Source organism: Neomonachus schauinslandi, chromosome 11, assembly GCF_002201575.2.
Source record: "Neomonachus schauinslandi chromosome 11, ASM220157v2, whole genome shotgun sequence".
Taxonomy (NCBI): Eukaryota; Metazoa; Chordata; class Mammalia; order Carnivora; family Phocidae; genus Neomonachus; species Neomonachus schauinslandi.
Window position 1 is genome coordinate 11011124 of NC_058413.1, and position 21262 is coordinate 11032385.

Genomic DNA, 21262 nt, shown 5'->3' on the forward strand with positions numbered 1-21262 from the left:
TTTAAAAAAAAAAAAAAAGAAGTATTAAACGCAGAAATCCAACCTCATAATTCACTGGGAGAGCTTTTGTGCTTGGGGGGGGCAGGGGAACAAGTTGCAGTCAGCTTGCATTTGCTTAGCGCTTAACAGTTTTCAAAACACTTTCACACCCTTTGTCTCTCTTTATCACAGACATCAGAGCCCAGGAGGGCAGATAGATTCCTTCTCTGGGGCTCTGAAGAACTCTTGGGGCTCCCCCTGTGAGCTTGGCATGGAGGCAGAGGTCCTTACCAATGAAGAGTGGGGGCTCTTCAAAGATCTTTGTGATCCTAGCTTTGTGTCCCAACAATGAATCATGGAACACAACATCAAAAACTAATGATGTAATGTATGGTGATTAACAACATAATAAAATTAAAAAAAAAAAAAAGAGTTCCCTTGCTGACCATGCACTTGTCTTTTTGCGAGGACTAATGTGGGAAATGCCAAAAATTTCTGTGGTCCTATAAATTCCCTTCAAAAACCCTCCTTTTTATTTTAATAAACAATTCTTATATTTTATTTTATTTTTCTTTCTTTCTTTTTTATTTTATTTTATTATGTTATGTTAGTCACCATACAGTACATCATTAGTTTTTGATGTAGTGTTCCATGATTCATCGCTTGCATAAAACACCTAGTGCTCCATGCAATACGTGCCCTCCTTAGTACCCCTCACCAGGCTAACCCATCCCCCCATCCCCCTCCCCTCAAAAACCCTCAGTTTGTTTCTCGGAGTACATAGTTCTCATGGTTCGTCTCCCCCTCCAATTTCCCCCCCCCTTAATTTTTCCCTTCCTACTATCTTCTTTTTTTTTTATTAACATATAATGTATTATTTGTTTCAGGAGTACAGGTCTGTGAATCATCAGTCTTACACAATTCACAGCCCTCGCCATAGCACATACCCTCCCCAATGTCCATCACCCAGACACCCATCCCTCCCAACCCCCTCCACTCCAGCAACCCTCAGTTTGTTTCCTAAGATTAAGAGTCTCTTATTTTTTGTCTCCCTTTCTGGTTTCATCTTGTTCATTTTTCCCTCCCTTCCTCTATGATACTCTGGCTTGTTCCTCAAATTCCTCATATCAGTGAGATAATATGATAATTGTCTTTCTCTGATTGACTTATTTCACTTAGCATAATACCCTCTAGTTCCATTCATGTCGTTGCAGATGGCAAGACTGCATTTTTTGATGGCTGCACAATATTCCATTGTATATATATACCACATCTTCTTTATCCATTTATCTGTCAATGGACATCTAGGCTCTTTCCATAGTTTGGCTATTGTGGACATTGCTGCTATAAACATTGGGGTGCACATGCCCCTTCGGATCACTACATTTGTATCTTTGGGGTAAATACCCAGTAGTGCAATTGCTGGGTCATAGGGTAGCTTTATTTTCAACTTTTTGAGGAACCTCCATACTGTTTTCCAGAGTGGCTGCACCAGTCTGCATTCCCACCAAGAGTGCAAGAGTGTTCCCCTTTCTCCGCATCCTTGCTAACATCTGTCATTTCCTGACTTGTTAATTTTAGCCATTCTGACTGGTGTGAGGTAGTATCTCACTGAGGTTTTGATTTGGATTTCCCTGATGCCAAGTGATGTTGAGCACTTTTTCATGTGTCTGTTGGCCATTTGGATGTCTTCTTTGGAGAAATGTCTGTTCATATCTTCTGCCCACTTCTTGATTGGATTATTTGTTCTTTGGGTGTTGACTTTGATAAGTTCTTTATAGATTTTGGATACTAGCCCTTTATCTGGTATGTCATTTGCAAATATCTTCTCCCATTCTGTCTGTTGTCTTTTGGTTTTGTTGACTGTTTCCTTTGCTGTGCAAAAACTTTTTATCTTGATGAAGTCCCAATAATTCATTTTTGCCCTTGCTTCCCTTGCCTTTGGCGATGTTTCTAGGAAGAAGTTGCTGCAGCTGAGGTCGAAAAGGTTGCTGCCTGTGTTCTCCTTTAGGATTTTGATGGATTCCTGTCTCACATTGAGGTATTTCTTCCATTTTGAGTCTATTTTCGTGTGTGGTGTAAGGAAATGGTCCAGTTTCATTGTTCTGGTGTGGCTCTCCAATTTTCCCAACACCATTTGTTGAAGAGACTGTCTTTTTTCCATTGGACATTCTTTCTTGCTTTGTCGAAGATTAGTTGACAATAGAGTTGAGGGTCCATTTCTGGGCTCTCTATTCTGTTCCATTGATCTATGTGCCTGTTTTTGTGCCAGTACCAAACTGTCTTGATGATGACAGCTTTGTAATAGAGCTTGAAGTCTGGAATCGTGATGCCACCAGCTTTGCTTTTCTTTTTCAACATAACTCTGGCTATTCAGGGTCTTTTCTGGTTCCATACAAATTTTAGGATTATTTGTTCCATTTCCTTGAAAAAAGTTGATGGTATTTTGATAGGGATTGCATTAAATGTGTGGATTGCTCTAGGTAGCATAGACATTTTCACAATATTTGTTCTTCCAATCCATGAGCATGGAAATTTTTTCCATTTCTTTGTGTCTTCCTCAATTTCTTTCATGAGTATTCTATAGTTTTCTGAGTACAGATCCTTTGCCTCTTTGGTTAGATTTATTCCTAGGTATCTTATGGTTTTGGGTGCAATTGTAAATGGGATCGACTCCTTAATTTCTCTTTCTTCTGTCTTGTTGTTGGTGTATAGAAACGCAACTGATTTCTGTGCATTGATTTTATATCCTGTCACCTTACTGAATTCCTATATGAGTTCTAGCAGTTTTGGGGTGGAGTCTTTTGGGTTTTCCACATAAAGCATCATATCATCTGCAAAGAGTTAGAGTTTGACTTCTTATTTGCCGATTCAGATGCCTTTTATTTCTTTTTGTTGTCTGATTGCCAAGGCTGGGACTTTAGTGCTATGTTGAATAGCAGTGGTGAGTGGACATCCCTGCCATGTTCCTGACCTAGTGGGAAAGCTCTCAATTTTTCCCCATTGGGAATGATATTCGCTGTGGGTTTTTCATAGGTAGCTTTTATGATACTGAGGTATGTACCCTCTATTCCTCCACTGTAAAGAGTTTTGATCAAGCATGGATGCTGTACTTTGTCAAATGCCTTTTCTGCATCTATTAAGAGTATCATATGGTTCTTGTTCTTTCTTTTATTAATGTATTGTATCACACTGATTGATTTGTGGATGTTGAACCAACCTTGCAGCCCAGGGATAAATCCCACTTGGTCGTGGTGAATAATCCTTTTAATTTACTGTTGGATCGTATTGGCTAGTATTTTGGTGAGAATTTTTGCATCCATGTTCATCAGGCATATTGGTTTGTAATTCTCCTTTTTGATGGGGTCTTTGGTTATGGGACCTCAAAGTAATTTTTCTTTTAAGAAAATGTTTACAAAATGAGAACTGAACACCACTTGCATTCTCCTCCATATAAAGTATTAATTTCATACTACAAATGAGGAATCTTATGTTCAGAGAAATAATAAGGCCATGAATAAATGGTTGGAATTGGCTTTGTCTTTGTCAAGTAACAGGCTCTTTCTATGATACCAGATGACTCTGTGAACTAGAAAATGTCTTATTAATTATTGCCATGCAATCGACTTGTTGCCACTTTACAGGCATTCATCTCTAATGTTGGATTTTCATGTAAATAATATATTTAAATTTTGTATAGAATGGTAATATGCAGTTCTCTAGGGAGATGAGGAGAGCAGGTGAAAATGTGTGAAGTTGTGAAGAGGAGCTTTCAAATGAGGTTTAAATGCCATTAAATTAGTTTGTGTATATACAGAACTTTGAGCAGAGTCTGACCCACAGTAAATACTCAACCACTGATTTCCACTGATATACACAGTAATGACACACTATATACTATATATACGGTAATATACATGCTATTATTTTCCTATAAAAGACTGTATGAGGCAGTCACTGCTTGTTCAGCAAATTTCAGAACAGACACCCACACCCATATTAGGGACACTAAATCAGTTAGGACTTCCGACATAAAAAAGGAACCAGCTGTGCATCTAAGAAATACTCAGCACTGCCTTTGGGGTTCAGAAAAACTGCAGGAGAGGAATGCAGATTTGACCTGAGTGAGGTGTGGAGTGGGGGCAAGTGTATCTGGACTGAAGGCGCTTGCCCAGAGTCTCCGGAGACATTGCAGTGTCCCCAGAGACACACTGCAGACATTGCAGGCCTGAAGAAAGGTAGGGACATGCCTTCCTAGGCTCTGGGGCTGATGGTTTTCTCATCCACTGGTTCCACTCCTGGGAGTGGAATGAGAGAGGATCAGGTTACTTCTCACAGCACGAACTGGTATTCTGGGTTGGGGTGAGTCTAGTGCACCTTTAAGTGTATGTTTGGGGGGGTGGGTTGGAGAACATTCTTTGCTGCAGAGGATGGGGGTAAGGACAGGCTCCTAGAGGCTGATGCTGGATGAGGTGGTTTCAGTTACTTTTGATCCCTACATCCCTAGGCTCTTAGGAAACCAAAAGCAATATTTTATGCTTTTCACTAGGTATTTCATGTGCTCTTGAGGCTCCTTCTTCTGTGGTCTTTATTCTCTGTCTTTGACATCATTTTTATAATTCAGCAGTCAGAAAAGGCCTGCCACATGCAGAATTTGGTGGAGATACTGTCAGGTGAAGGTGGGGTCCTCAGTCTTACACAGGCCCTGGGGTACACTGTGGTCTGACCTAGTTCTCCAACCGTTTTGGGGCAGCATTCGTGAGACACCAAGCCATAGACTGAAGATACCTGTGAGGAAGTCCACTGAGGAAAGAGATTTTGTAGATTCTTGGCATCTTTGAGATCAGAAAGCTTGAGGCAACTGTGCCTGATGCACCTTTCCTCAGATGAGGTCAGTGAAACCCAGAGAAGGGAAATAACTTACCCAGAGTCACACTAGTTAGTAAGAGAACCAGGACTAGAAACCAGATGTCTCAATTCCTAATCCAGACCTTTTCCCTGCCCGGGTCCTGATTTCTACTTTCTCATCATCCCCTACCAACCGTCCAAGTTCAGGCCTCCCTTTGGGCCTCTATTCTATTGCCTCCTTTTGGGCCTCTATTCTATTTTATAAGTTTGACAAAGAAGGAGACACAGCCCCTCAGACCACCCTTGTCATGCTCCCTTGTTGGCAGTTGGGACCCAGTAGGGAACTGGTGATAAAATATTAGGAAACAAGAGATGGGTGGTGGTGCTCACCCACAAGGAGATTTGGCATCAGTAAAAGAAAAGTGGGATGTTTTCTAGGTTTCTCCACATCTGTAGCAGGAGCAACAATGACAAAAAGACACTGTAGTTGTCAACAGCCCAAAACATATCACAAATAATCTAGATAAAAGTTTGTCAATTTTGTTGATCTTTTCAAAGAACAAACTCTTGGTTCCATCAATTCTCCCTATTGTTGTTTTAACTTGTCCTATTCCTATTACCCTCTCCCAACTCTGTGGTAGCCCTGAAAACTAGAAGCCTTAGAACCGTGGCAGCTATAGAAACCGGCCTCCTAACAGCCTGTGAAGGGGTTAGAATGAAATTGGAAATCCTTAAAAAGCCCCATCCCCAGAGAATTGTCACTGTTCTACCTGTTTGGAAAACATCTGGAAAAGCTCTACTCATAGATCTGGTCTTTACTTGATATGACTCAAGGCTCATTCAGTGACAGAAGCCCAAACCCCAAGGTGTTTGTCAAAAGCAATTATCAGAAATTGTTTAATTCACAGCTTCCTGAGGCAGTGATACAGTTGGAGTAAAGAAAAAGCTGGATTAAAAAATAGTTAAAAAAACAGGAATGAGATTTTTGCAAGGATCTTGAAAAATTCTTAATATATCTCTGGGAATCTAGAAAGCCATACATGTGTAGGTTGTATGTGTGCCCAAGAAAGACCTGAGGAGTCCCTAATTCCTCAACTATGGCTTATCTTGGGGCTTTGTGCAAGCAAGAAGGAAAGGCTATAGAGAAAGGAAACACAAAGTTATAAACTACCAGAGTATTAAAGTTACCCAAAGCATGCACACATACATGACCAAAGACAAAGGGTAGGAGATTTATTGGGGGGGAGGGGGCCCTTAAAGATATCTGTTAAATCATTAGCTGACCATTAAACTAATCAAACAGAAATTCTAATGTGCACAGATTACAAAGAATATAGACTTTCACAGAAGAGATATGGCAGTCACTTCACAACAACAACAACAACGCAGCAATGACAAATAGCCACAACAATAATGAATACTTGGAATGGGGTATTCTTTGAAAAGATCAACAAAACTGGAAAACCATTAGCTAGACTGAACAAGAAGAATTGTAAGAAGGAATTACTAAAATCAAGAATGAAAAAGGCAACAATTTCACCTATCCTCCATTTGTTGTCTTCTCTTTTTATAGTACTCTATACACATCTCAGACTTTTAATTCTGTACTTCTAATCTTTTTACATCTCTTCTCCTATGTCCATTTCCTTCTCAGTGTGGCTTTTAGGTCATTTTTCCAGATTTATCTTCCAGTTCACAGATTCTCTTTTCAGTGTTCATTGCTGTATAACACATTAACCAAGTATGTTTTTAATGTTGACATTGTTTTCTTAACATTTGAAATTTGTCATGTCACTTTAGCACTTTACCTGTGCTTTCTCATTTTTGTGATTCTGTTTTTATTTGAACACTTCATCCATATTTATTACATATTCTGTATTTGATTATCATAATATCTGAAGCACTTGGTGTTTCTCTAAATCTCTTGGGTTTTGTGCATTTGGTGATCTTTGATTATGATGATATACTCAGATGATTCTAATCTGTAGGATTTCTTGGAGATTTATGGCAAGAATACTTGCTTCCTTCTTTGCAGACTCCAGTGTAAGAATTATTCAGAGACAGATGGCTTCCTACAAAAGCAGCTTTTTGATATGTTTTCTCTGTTATTCCCACCTTTTACATCTCAGAACTACACTTGTCCAGGGAAGCTGCAGCTGTCAACTGGTGTGTTAATTCTCTGGATTATAAACAAGAGCATGTGTTTTATACCTCAGCGAGCCTCTTGCCTTTGATAAGTGTACTCTGAAATCTGTGGCATAGTGTCTTGCTTCTTTGATACTTTTTCTGCATGTCCCCAAAATTCATCCTCATGCAATCTTCATTGTTTTTGACAATTACTTCATCTGAATTATGGTAATTTTAGTTGTGTCCCAGTTTCAAAATGACATTCTAATTTTCTTTCTCTGTATTGCTTTTGGAAATATTCTAGGACAGAAGAAGGAACATTGACTTTTTGGTTATATGCTCTTATTTACTTCCTGATCTTAACTGTTTCATTCTCCTTCATCCTTCATTATGTATTCCTTATGAATTACTAGTTATATTTTTCTGTCATCTTATTTTGAAAGTTTTTGCTTTACTTATTTTATGATTTACTCTTTTGTACTTTTCCTTTTATTGCTTTCCAGAACTTTGAATATATTTGTTACTAAAGTTAATGTTTTAAATGATTCATCTTTATTTTTTTTTTAAGATTTTATTTATTTATTTGAGAGAGAGAATGAGAGAGAGAGAGCAGGAGAGGGGGGAGGGTCAGAGGGAGAAGCAGACTCCCTGCCGAGCAGGGAGCCCGATGTGGGACTCGATCCCGGGACTCCAGGATCATGACCTGAGCCGAAGGCAGTCGCTTAACCAACTGAGCCACCCAGGCGCCCCGATTCATCTTTATTTTTAATATGGATTGTTTTCCCCTATCTATCTCTGAGTTGGATTCATTTTTTTTCTTATTTTGGCCAGTTTTTCTTTTGCTAGATAACTAGTAATGTAGTTCCCTTTGCCTACTGAGTATAAATATAAGTTAATAATCCTTTCCTGAGAAAATGAATTCTTTCCCAGTACACAGAAAATGGGTGTTACTAGAACATTCTTTGATCTTGTGCTACTAATGAAAGAGCACACATTTCCAAACTTGAGACTTTGATGGAGCCTCGGTGAAGCATGAATGCTACCAGAATTGATTGTGCCTTTGCAAAGTTTAAGTTTCACTTCCCTCAAAATTTATGGATGTGAGCCATGCAACATCTGCATATGGATTCAAATGAGTAGATAAAGTGTTCCAGTGCTTTAAACGTACTTCCACATAACCTGACTGGCATTACTGTATTGAGGAGTATTATGTTTGTGTTTTGAGTCTTAGAAAAACATTTTTATGTGTCCTTGTCATGCATTGGCAAGTCAGAATTTAAAACATTTAAATAGGGCAAGAGCTTTAAGTTCTCAGTGCCAGGGTTATGACTCGGGATCATAAATTCCATCCACAAAGTCCAGAGTTTATAGGGTAAAATCCAAGATTAAATAAATCATATTTATTAAGATGAACTTGGAGGAGGTTTCCAGCTCTGAGAATATAACTGTGCTCCAACTAGAAAGGGGAGACCATAAAACACTTTACAATCAATGGGAGCACAGATGATTCTGTGTAGTTTATTCCTATTATAAAAGTTATCTTTCAGAGGGGAAATGGGGGGGCGCCTGGGTGGCTCAGTTGGTCAAGCGTAAGCTCAGGTCATGATTCCAGGGTCTTGGGATCGAGTCCTGCATGGGGCTCCTTGCTCAGCAGGGAGCCTGCTTCTCCCTCTGCTTCTCCCCCTGCTTGTTCTCTTTCTCTCTCTCTGACAAATAAATAAATAAAATCTTAAAAAAAAAAAAAACCCAAAGGGGAAATGGCTATAATCAGATAAAATCTGAGTACAGACTTCATATATTTGAGGGGCCCAGCATATTCACCTCAATTCTATCTAGATTCCCCTCTCTTTAGTACTTTCTAGCATCTTGATGACACATGGCATTTCTCTCTCTGTGTTTCTCTCCTTAAGGTGTTTCTTGTTCCCCTTTCCTGGCTGGCCTTTGCAATAACTACATTTTGCAAAGATACTCTAATAGCTGTTATAATAAAGCAAAGGAATATAGACCACAGTTTGTCTTGTCATTAACAGGACCTCATCCTAAATTACAATTCTTATTGTAGCTTCTTTTCTGCTGCCATGGCAGCCACGCAAGGACTAGAAGGGACCACAGGGGCTGGCCCTAGTGTGTACCATCCAGAGAAGTCTGCTGTTCTACACCCAAATCTGTGGAAAGGGGTTCCAGAGAAGTTCTTGAAGGGGGAACCTAAAGTCCTCGGGGTAAGTCAATTGCAGATCTGGAATTAGACCAGTCATGTTGTAAACTCACAGCTGATCAGTTTTAATGACAAATACTCTGTCCCATTGACCTCATAATATATCAGCCAGCCCTCGGGACATTGGTATTTGATGTTCAGGCCTTATCAGTCAAAAATGGTACAATATTCTATTACATCATGCCTCTAATCTCATTGTATTTAAAATATAGTGACTTTGGATCTATTCTAGGTTTGTGGGTCATCAATGATAACTTTAACTTCAGCTAGGAAGAGCAGCAAAAGGAAAGGCTGCATGCACACTAGCTGGTGTCCACCCAACAGATCTTTCTGATAGCTGATTGCCCCACATTGTTACTGTCTCCGGGAAATTTTCTTAGCCTGCTCCTCAGAGGATAAAAATTCTTTTATTCTCTGAGTATTTCTCTCTGGAGTCTCTGGTGGGTGTGCCTAAAAGAAATGGACAGTTTAAAGAAAGACAGATTAGTGCAGGTGGAAGGAGAGTGAATACAGAGGTTGATCTCTAGCCCAAGCTTTAAACCAATGGGACAAAATCATTATGACACTCTGTACCCTTTTTATGCCATGGGATAATTGTACTCCAATGCCTCTATTTTTAGACCTGTACTTACTCATGTCCTCAGGCCCTAGACACCAAGAAAAGATCATATTGCTCCTATACACATGCCCCTTCCTTCACATTATTTTTCCTTGCTTCCTAATTTCTGAGTCACTCCTATCTGAGTGTGTGCAAAGGAGAGCAAGAACTATAGTAAGAGTAATGTCACAGGGGTCAATAAAGCGCCTCTGGGTAGGTCCTGATACCTACCATTCTTTTTACCTTGAAAATGGGACAATTGGGATAGATATCCCAAGAGATAATTTTAGTAAGTTAATATACCCATATTTCTTTATATGAAATAAAAACGGTAGAACAATATCAGGACCATCTGACTATTTCAAAAGATGGTGAAGAGGGGTAACTTAGTGGTTGGAAAGGGGGTGGTAGATAATCAGTTTTTACTTTCTTCATCACTTCTAGGTTGTACAGATCCTGATTGCCCTGATGAACCTCAGCCTGGGAATAATAAACATTAATGTCACATTTCCATTCAATGAAGTTCATTATTTGTCAGAGCATGAGTTGTACAAAATTGTGGGGTCACTGATGGTGAGTAGAATACCTTCTGATATAGTTGGAGACGACATAACATAGTTGCTAATTTCCTGAGCTTTAGAATCATATCCTAACCCTATTTTGTGGTTCTATAACTTTGAGAATGATATCTAATCTCCTTTTGACTCCATTTTCTCACATTTCAAGTAGGAATAATAATATAAGACTCATACAAAGCTGGGAAGATTAAATATTTAGTATGTATCACGATATATTACAGCAGCATGTAACAAAAGACCCAAATCGTAATGGATTAAACATTGAGAGCATTGATGGTTTTACGACAAGAAACGCAGTGGCTAGTCATCTCCAGGTTTGGTTAGTCCAGGAGTGCAAGGACCTCATGGAGGATGGCTGGCATATCATATCAGACTCGATACATCTCATTGTTCATAAACATTTTGTGTGCATAAATCCTTTATATTCCCAAACCAACTCTGGGCAAAGGTAATGGATTTGTCATTGTTGGCTTGGACTAATTGAGATTCACTTCTCAGTTAGGCTGGGAAGGGTTCACTGAAGCTCATGAACAAAATGAGGATTTTGTTAACAAGGGAGAAGAGGAGTGGCTGGTGTGCAGGCAGTTTATAATCAGCTATCAAATCTTAGCAAGTGGAGCTGGTATTAGATAAATTTTGTTTCATAAATTTAACAACAATAACCATAAGATTAAGTGAAAATTTAAGAAAGTTAAAATTTTTCCCTTAACATAAAATGCAAGAGAGTTTCTCTGCAAATTAAGAGTGTAAAGAGAACATAAAGTATCAAGTGACAAAAGGAAAATAAGTTTATAAACTGGTTTTATGTTAGAACGAGAAAACCCTATTCAAGTATTGTAGGGTTTCCATTCATCTACAAAGTTGAGAATGAGAGAGTTTAGAGTTTTGTTACGGAGTTGGCTTTTTGTTCCCCCTCGCCTGTTTACAGAAGATTTGAAGAGCAGCTATGCTCTGTTACTCCTGGGCATTTGTACCATGCTTTACACATCTGATGACACTGATGTCAATAATGGCTTTCACTTAACACTTACCATAATCTGGGCACTCTTCTACATGCTTTGTATATTCAATTCCATCTGGGCAACCATCACAGACTTCTGAGAAAGGATTTACCATGGCCCTCATTTTGTGGATGAAGAAACTGGGACTTGGAGAAATTAAGTGATTTGCCCAAGATCATGCTATTATTTGGTGCAGGAATCAGGGCTCAAACAGGGTCGTTCTGATTTCAGTCTTGCAGACATCGGCCGCTCGCATTTTCTGCTTCCCCTTTAATTTCCCTTTCAAGACCGCTTTGGAGACCAGTTCTCATAATTCATGTCCTCTACACATGTTCCGTAGATTTCCAGGACCTGCGGGAGCTATGTTTGTCAATTGAGCTATCACTCAAACCATCGTAGGGATCCCACTAGATGAGCCTTTGCTTAATTGGTAGAACATTTCAAATTGGAAAGCAAACCCAGACATTCAAACAGTCAAATAGTTTAAGGCAGGGGGGTCCAATCAACTTGATATCAGCTGTTTTAGCTAAATGGAAAATAATTACCCAATGATGGAGCCAAATGGAATAGTATATTATTAAAAAATTTTTAAAAATAATCAGCATCTAATATGGAATTTAAAAACTTTCTTTGCTACTATTTTGTTTATAACTTTTAATAGTCATTTTAAATAAAAACGATTGTTAGTTTCTTTTCTTTTCTAAAATCTTATTAAATTTTGGTACCATATTAGGGTTCCTTCATATCAGGAATTTAGAAGCTTTCTTTATATTTCAAGGCCCTCAAATGTTTAAATACCATTGCAGTTAGACATTTTTTTGAAAGGCTTGAAAAATTTTCCTGTGAATCCATCTGGCAGAATTTCTCTGTTGTTTCTGGGAAAAGAGGAGAATTATTTACAATCTTTTTTGTTTCTCCCAATATAACTGGGCTGTTTAACAAATTTATCACAGTTAGGGGTAAGTTTTAGTAAGTTTTGACTTCAAATATTTGTTTAAAGTTTTTTTTACCTGCATTTTTTCACTCTTGTTACTAGTTTATTGTTTCAGGGTCCTTGTCAATTGTAGCAGGGGCTAAAACTACAAAAGGTCTGGTGAGTAATGTTTCCTTTTTTTTTTTTTTAATCTGTTTGTTTATTTTTGTCCCAAAAGAAGAAAGACTAACCAAGTATTTATTCTGCCAGAGAACAAGATGGGTTTTGTTTGTTTTTTAAAAATCAGGAGAGATTGTTTTACATAGTTGCATTGGTCTTTCAGAAATTATAATAAAAAATTGGCTGATCATAAAATTACTGATATGACAATGAATAGTTTGGGAAGGCAGTTGTTGAGAGAATCTTTATGAAAATACAGAGAATTCCTGAAAAGGAATGTCAAATGGGACTGGCCAAACAGACCTTGCAGCTTGAGATCCAGTCCATAACAGTGACACCAAGTGTTGGTGTGGCATAATATTTGTTGACTCATTGATTAAAATGTGTATTCCGACTGTTTATGGAAAGGATTTTCATTTGGCTTGCAATGGAGGAAATTCACAATAAGGCTATTAAATAAGGTAAAGCAAGTTTAAAACACAACTCTCATGCTGATATCTTTCACAAAGCCAATAAAAGGCAAAAGCCCAGATCTCAACATATGTTTTTGCTCGCTAAAGACCATACTTGAGTTTTCTTTGCTCAAAGGATAAAGATCAGACTATGGAGTGTGATCTCTATGGCTTTTCCAAATCTGACCTCAGCGTGTCTCCCTAGCATCTGGTCCAGCTATAACCATTAAAACCCCCCTCATGCTACAGCCACACGAAACCTCTCATGCTTTCTTGGAGAATTTTAGTTCTTATAATAAGCCTCCAAGGGAAGAAAATGCAGGAAAGGAATACAGAGCAGAGGGAGGTCATACACAAAAAGCATGGAAGCCACATTTAGAAAATAATGCACAGCCAGGCACCCAATGCAGAGCACGGCAGGTGATGGGCACGGACAGAACTGTCTAGCTAACATGGAAAAAAAGAGTTTATCTCATGTGCGTGAGGGTTGTCTGAAGGATTCAAGCTTGGAAACAACAGGATCATGTTTGTGTTTGGGCAGGAGATGAGCTGGAAGCGCTGTGAGGGGAGAGACAAGTGAGGAGACAGCACAGTAGCCAAGACAGAGCAGCTGGACTGTGGGGACAAGAAGTGAGGGGTGTGGAGTGCTTGTTGGTGACACCCCTGAGGATACCAGTGGATTGCTGAGTTGACTTTCCTTCCTTCCTAGATCAGAAGTAGCCTAGGATTAAACATCTCCAGTTCTGTCTTGGCTGCATTAGGATCTTGTTCACTGCAGGCCACTTGAATAGTTTTCGATTCAATCTCTTTCACTGCGGCACTTTTGAGAAGACAGAGAACTGCTTGATGTCCCTGTCTATTTTAATGGTGAGTGCTTCCTCTTTTCCTGGGATACTGTGATGGAAGCAAGTCACAGGAGCTCTGGCTCTGGCAAAAGTAACACTCAGTAGTCCCTAGCTGATGGATGAATCAAAATGATTGAAGAAGAGGGAAATCTTTTATTTAGGAGCCAGGCCCACGTCTCATCTTTCTCTTTGTTCCTCCATACGTGATGAGGGAAAGTGGAAAGGAAGCTCATGGTTATAGAGTACCTACTCTCCCTAGTTAGTGCACTAAGCATATTGCATATTTTTTTTCTGTTTAATTTCAAAACACCAATTCTGTTATCCACTCTAAAAAGGGAGCCCAGATGTCAATCCCTCTGTGTCCCCAGGGCTCCCTGATGGAATTTCCTGGTTCTCTATTAATAAAATAAAACTGTCTTGAACATTATCCAACAAGTGGAAAATCACCATTACCCCTCCCCACATCTCTGGATGTTCTTGCAAGATTAAGCACTTTGGGCCTTAACATCCAGCTCCTGGCAAATTCCCAATTTCCATTCTGTATTTCACTACTTCTCTGTACCACTTGCCCTCATTTAGATGTTATCCTGATGGCTTTAATTCTCCAAATTGCCACTTACATAAGCTATTGTAGGTTGTGAAGCTGTGGGCCTCTGGGTAAGTGCAGGGAGGAGCACTCTTGAGTCACAGCCCTGGCCAAAATGCAACTGAATCTTCATTACTAAAAAGTCTAAAAAGGGCGCCTGGGTGGCTCAGTCGGTTAAGCGACTGCCTTCGGCTCAGGTCATGATCCTGGAGTCCCGGGATCGAGTCCCGCATCGGGCTCCCTGCTCGGCGGGGAGTCTGCTTCTCCCTCTGACCCTCCCCCCTCTCATGTGCTCTCTCTCTCATTCTGTCTCAAATAAATAAATAAAATCTTTAAAAAAAAAAAAGTCTATTAGCCATTTTCAGCACCGCTGAGTTTTCTGTTGTTTCCCCTCTGTGCGAGCTCCCTTCTGGCCTTTCTCCGTGCTTAGTTAGTTCTCTGTCTCACTGTCTCTTGTCTTCACCCAAATGTGGAAATTGAGCATTCTTCCATACTCATTATGCCTCTTCTTCATTCCAGGCTAATCCTCGATAAGTCCTGAGTGCTGTATAGTCATCCCAAAATAACCCCTTGACTGTCTCTGCTAAACTAATTCATACTCCCCTTGAGGTTTCTAACAGGGCTTTTAGTAGGCAAGTTTATTTCTTGCCACTTACCCAAAATAAGAGAGTTTCTTCAGAGAACTTAGATTTTTCCCCCAAGATCATGCAGTTAGGAATTGGAAGAAGCAAGATGAGATTCTGTGCTTTCCTGCCTCTAATGCCCCATTCATATTTATATTTAATATTGTTCTATGTTGTTATCCTGAAGAAGAAGCCTACTTTCAGTTTCTGCGGTCCTGCCCATTTGTAGTCCGTCAGGTTACAGTGCTAAGGACCAAACCTGGAATGGACCGGTTTCATGGGGCTGGCTGCCTGGGCATGGGACCTGCGCAGACACATGGGGCTTACCAGTTAGAAGAACCCTACACCTGCTTTACTACTCTGCTGTTGCCATCTTGAAGTTCCTAATGATTTTTTAACAAGAGGCTTTCGAAGTAAGGTAGCTGGTTCCATCTTGATCTCAATCACCTTCTCCCAGAGGCCGTCACAAATTCCTATTGTGTGAACATTTTTTCTGCCTGTCCTTATAGCAGAGCAAATCCATAAGGGCTTCTTGGGATCTGAAGTATCAGGTCTCTTCCTGCCTGGGCACTGCATGGTCAGTCCGCAGGTCTGTGAGCCCATGCTTTACTCCTGGTCCTAGCATTTTGTTGGCACTCTAGGAGACATAAGAAGGAGACCAGGCCCCTACCTTTAGGAGCTCCTTGGAGGAAAGTATAGAAATATTGGAAAACAGCTAGAGGCTGATGAAGGCCTAAGAGCTTACTTTTGAATATGATTATAAGAAGAGGTTAGAAAAGGTGAGCTCTTTGCAGTAAAGAGGACAGCACATACTACCTGGAATCAGGAGGTAGAACAGTATGAGACTGCCAGTGATCACCTCTGCTTGATCTAGAAAGACAGTGGTTTATATGGCTCAAACTCATATATTATATATATATTTGCTACTTTTTGTTGGAAATCTAGCCTGACCACTGTTTTTTGTAAAGTTTTATTGGAACATAGCCACACCCATTGTTTACATATTGTCTATGGCTGCTTTGGTGCTCTAATAGCAGAATTGAGTATTTGTGACAGAGTCCTTATGGCCTGTAAAACCTAAAATATGTGCTAGCTGGCCTCTTACAGGAGGTTTGTCAATTCCTGGTCTACCCCACCAGATGGTAGGATCCTTTAGGGTTGGGAAATTGTTCTATTTGCTGCTCTGTCTTCTGTGCCTACAACAGTTCCTGAAACATAGAGGCTACAATATGTTGAAGAGATGAGTAAATAGATTTAAAAAAATGATGAATGCTAATATTCTCAAGGCCCGGTTGAGTCCGTGTCACTCGTGTCCCGGGCTCTTAATCTATCGGCCTTCCACAAGGATAGGGAGAGGTACTATCCCTATCCATGGAGAGAGAGAGAATATTTAGACCAAAGAATTCCAGGCATCCAATTCAGGTTTTTAGGAGTAAGAGTACTGCCCAGTGTTTCTCAAATCTGACCATATATTTTGGTTAAAGATTAAACCTAAAGCCAAAAAAAAACCTAAAGCCAGTTCTCTGGGGAGATGGATTAAAGACTGATTAACTTGGTTTTTATTGTTATGTTAGTTTCTTATTGCTGCTATAACAAAATTATTGCCAACTTAGTGACTCGAGACAACATAAATTTATTATCTTACAGTTCTGGGGGTCACAAGTTTGAAATGGTTCTCATCGGGTTAAAATCAAAGTGTTGGCAGAGCTACATTCCTTTCTGGAATGTAGCCTTTGCCTTTGCCGGCTTCTGGAGGCTGTCCACAGTCCTGAGCTTGTGGCCCCATCCTCTGCCTTCAAAGTAAGCAGTGCAACATCTTCAAATCTCTCTTGGACTTTGACTCTTCTGCCTCCCGCTTCCACTTAGAAGGATTCTGTAATTATTTTGGGCCCACCCAGATAATCCAGAATAATCCTTTCATCTCAACGTCAGTTAATAAACAGCCTTAATTTAATCTGCAAATTTAATTCTCCTTTGCTATGTAACTCGACATATCTGTAGGTTCCAGAGGTTAAGATGTGGACCTCTTTGGTCTGTTAATATTCTGCCCACAATTATTACTCTGCCTACAACTACCAAGATAGGAGATCATACTATTGTGTCAACTATAAGGAATTTTTGGTTTTTGAAAAACCTAAGTTATCTTTACGATCCCTTACCCCCCTTTAAAGAGTTTTCACATTCTGTATCTACAATAGCACTGGAAGGTAGAGGGTGGGGAAAAGTGATTATTTTATTAATGAAAAAAATGAGAGGATAAGTGGCATTCAACAGGCCAAGACTGGCCAAGGGTATATGGCTGCAATGAGGAGCCAGTTTTATTGACAGCAGGCCAGTGCTTCTCTTTTAGCCTTGTAATCAGATGGTCAGTGTTTTCATCTTGTCATCTCTATTTCTCACATTTCCTGGTTATAAATTTGTTCCTAGGGTATAGATGTTATGGTGATCCTGTTAAGTGTGCTAGAGTTCTGCATTGCTGTGTCCCTCTCTGCCTTTGGATGCAAAGTAACCTGTTGCCATCCTGAGGGGGTGAGTATTGGGCTTGCCTTGAAGACATCATATTAGTTTTCTATGGCTGTGTAATACATTCCAGAAACTTAGAGGTTTAAATAACACACATTTATCACTTCTCAGTTTCCATGGGTGAAGAGTCTGGGCACACCTCAGCTGGTTCCTCTGCTCAGGGTCTGACAAGGCTGTTATCAAGAAGCTGGCTGGGGCTTCAGTCTCAGCTGAGGCCTCTGATCCTCTTCCATGCTCATGTTGCAGAATTGACTTCCTTTCAGCTGTGCAACTCACGACAACTGACTTCTACTTTTGACGCCAGCAAGAGAGTGAAAACCTCTGATGCTCTATTTTTTCTTTTAAACATCTCATATGATTAGGTCAAGTCTACCCAGAATAATATCCTTTTTTAAATTGAGGTATACATCTTAGTTATTTGACAGTTCTATTCAGTACCCAGTGCTCACCACAATAAATGTCACCTGTCACCACGTAAGGTTGTTACAATATAATGGATATATTCCCCATGCTGTGCTTTTTATCTTCATGACTGGTTTATTCTATAACTGGAAGTTTGTACCACTTAAGCCCTTCATCTATTTTGCCCATCCCCCCACCCACCTCCCCTCTGGGAACCACCAGTTAGTTCTCTGCATTTAAGAATCTGTTTTGTTTGTTTTGTTTCTTAGATTCCACATGGAAGGGAAATCATATGGTATTTGTCTGTCTCTGCCTTACTTCACTTAGCATAATACCATCTAAGTCCATCCATGTTGTCACAAATGACAGGTCTCATTCTTTTTTATGGCTGAGTAGTATATATCCATCTTGATCATCCATTCGTTTATCGATAGATACTACAGTTACTTCCACATCTTGGCTATTGCAAATAATGCTGCAATAAACATAGGGGCACATATATCTTTTCAAATTAGTGTTTTCATTTTCTTTGGGTAAATACTCAGTAGTGGAATTACTGGATCATAAGGTATTTCTCTTTTTAATTTTTTGAGGAACCTCCATACTGTTTTCTATAGTGACTGCACCAATCTACATTCCCACCAATTGTGCAGGAGGCTCCACATCCTCGCTAACACGTATGTCCTGTCTTTTTGATACTAGCCATTCTGACAGGTTTGTGAGGTGATACCTCATTGTGGTTTTGATTTGCATTTCCCTGATGATTAGTGATGTTAAGCACCTTTCCCTATTGGCCATCTGTATGTCTTCTTTGGAAAAATGTTTACAGAGTAATGTCCTTTTTGATAAACTGAAAGTCAACTGCTCAGTAACCTAGTCACAGGAGTGATATCCCATCATATACACAGGTCCCACCCATACTCAAGCAGGGGGAATCACACAGGGGCATGGGTCACTGGGTGTCATCCTAGCATCTTGCCTACTACAATTAAAAAGACAAACTAATTTTCTCCATCCTTACTCCCTCCAAGGCCCTCCTCTCTTAGTCCAGATCAGAGAATACTTCAAAATGGAGAGATCCCCACAGAGTGCCAGATTTTGCTCCATTATCCTGTCATAGCCACCTTCCCTGGGCTACTGAAGAAAGTCAGTGTTTCAAACTTCTTTAACCAAGGTGTGCATACTTGTCCATCTCTTACCTTGAGACCTGCAGCAGATCCTCCTGGCCCCTGAAAGAACATCATATAGAGAGAGGATTGGTAAATGGGAAGAGAGAAGAGACCAAGAGGCACTAGGAAGAATATGACAAGGATATCTTCCAAGAATTGAATTAAAACACCAAGAGTTGCTCATAGTTTTATTCTCCAAAGGCAAATCATAAAATAGTAAAAGTTAGATGAAATTATTTTTTCTCTTGTTCTTCTCCACCATTTTGTGCCTCTTTCCTTTCTTTTGGGGCTTCCATGCTACACAACATATCCTGCCCCACAGAAGAGAAGTGGACTAACCCTATTTGTGGACTTCTGCATTGTAAGACTCTAGAAGTTAGAGTTTTCAACAATTCCTAATGACTTTGTAATTTCGTTAAGTGAAGAATGTTATTTTCATTGACCAAAGCATCTGCACAAGGGAGCAAATTCTTTAGTAACCTTCCTATCATAATGTCTAAGCATGTGTTCCCTTCTGCTCCTGGAGTTACAGAGCTGGGAAAAGCTGCTCTTGGTGTGAATCCAGAAGAGCAATGTCTTTGAGGCATTAATGCTGAAGTTTCATCTCTTCCTGTTTCTATCCTCCCCTCCCCACCACACACACACACACACACAAGTACACACTCCATTCACACTGAGTTTATGGAAGAAAGACCAGCATTTTCCTTAGTTTGCTGATGGTTCCTGCCTTTCTGAATCGCTGTGGTTTTTTAAATGATTGAGTCATGGTCAGCAAATCATGATTTGGGTATGTTGTTGCCATCAGCATAAAGAACGAGATTTGGAAGAAGAGCTCTAAATTTTCCATAACACCTTGGTTTCCAGCGTGCTTTGCACCATCATCCATATGTAAGATCAGTCCACTTACAGGGTCGCAGCAACAGCCAACAGCTATTGCTGCATGTTTTTCCAAGGTCCAGTCTGAGCTCCAGAATGCTGGAGAAACCCCACCAAGTTGATCTGGAGATCTAATTCAGAGAAGAAAGAGGAGACTCTGATAGTGATGTCATTGTGTGGACAAGAAGGGCAAGCCCTGTGGTTTTTTGGTTGACTCACCTATGGCATTCTGATTGACTTCACAGGTTGTTTTGGTTATGCCATCAAATCGTCACATGGCAGAAACTGCATCTTCTGCATCATTTGCAGGAGGTTTGGTGCCACCGACAGACCAACAACAAAATGTTCCAGAAAATCCATCCTGACAATTGTGCAAGAACCCCATTTGGGAAAGTACCAGAATCCAACTCTGATATATATCTATATCTATATCATCTATATCTATATCTATATCTATCTATATATCTATCTATCTCTATCTATCTATCTATCTATCTATCTATCTATCTATCTATCTATCTATTGCAAAATCACGTTCTCATTTTCCCCCAAGAACTCAACAACTCATTTTACTGGCTCTTTATCAACAATAGCAGAAATTAAATAAATAAATCATGCATTTAATGAGCCAATGGTGCTTGAAAGTTTTTATCCATTGGGGTGCCTGGGTGGTTCAGTCGGTTAAGTGTCCAACTCTTGATTTCAGTTCAGGTCATGATCTCAATGCCATGAGATTGGGTCCCATGTGGAGCTCCATGCTAAACATGGAAACTGCCCCTCCCTGCTTGTGTTCTTTCTCTCTAAAAAAACGGGGGGGGGGCACCTGGGTGGCTCAGTCGTTGGGCATCTGCCTTCGGCCCAGGACATGGTCCCAGGGTCCTGGGATCGAGCCCATCAGTCTCCCCTCTCCGTGGGAAGCTTGCTGCTCCCTCTCCCACTACCCTTGCTTGTGTTCCCTCTCTCGCTGCATCTCTCTCTGTCAAATAAATAAATAAAATCTTAAAAAAAAAAAAAAAGAAAGAGGACGCCTGGGTGGCTCAGTCGGTTAAGCGTCTGCCTTCAGCTGAGGTCATGATCCCAGGGTCCTGGGATCGAGCCCCGCATCGGGCTCCCTGCTCCGCGGGAAGCCTGCTTCTCCCTCTCCCACTCCCCCTGCTTGTGTTCCCTCTCTCACTGTGTCTCTCTCTGTCAAATAAATAAATAAAATCTTAAAAAAAAAAAAAAGGAAAGAAAGAAAAAAAGAAAAAGAAAAAAAAGTTTTTATCCATCTTCAGAACTTTGTATAAGGACATTAAGTTGGTAAATTAGATTCAGCAGAAGAAGGTCAAAAAGACATTGCTGAAATGA

At 40.0% G+C, this 21262-nt stretch overlaps 1 protein-coding gene across 1 annotated transcript; it reads left to right on the forward strand.

Moving 5' to 3' along the window:
- Positions 1-4006: 4006 nt before the first annotated feature.
- On the forward strand, positions 4007-20280 carry MS4A4A (membrane spanning 4-domains A4A). Its single transcript, XM_021685239.1, is given in 8 exon segments — positions 4007-4217; positions 9017-9173; positions 10212-10340; positions 12383-12439; positions 13601-13652; positions 13655-13758; positions 17373-17474; positions 20161-20280. Coding segments are annotated over 7 exon segments (705 nt in total). The 5' UTR covers positions 4007-4217; positions 9017-9032.
- The last annotated feature ends 982 nt before the right edge of the window (positions 20281-21262 follow it).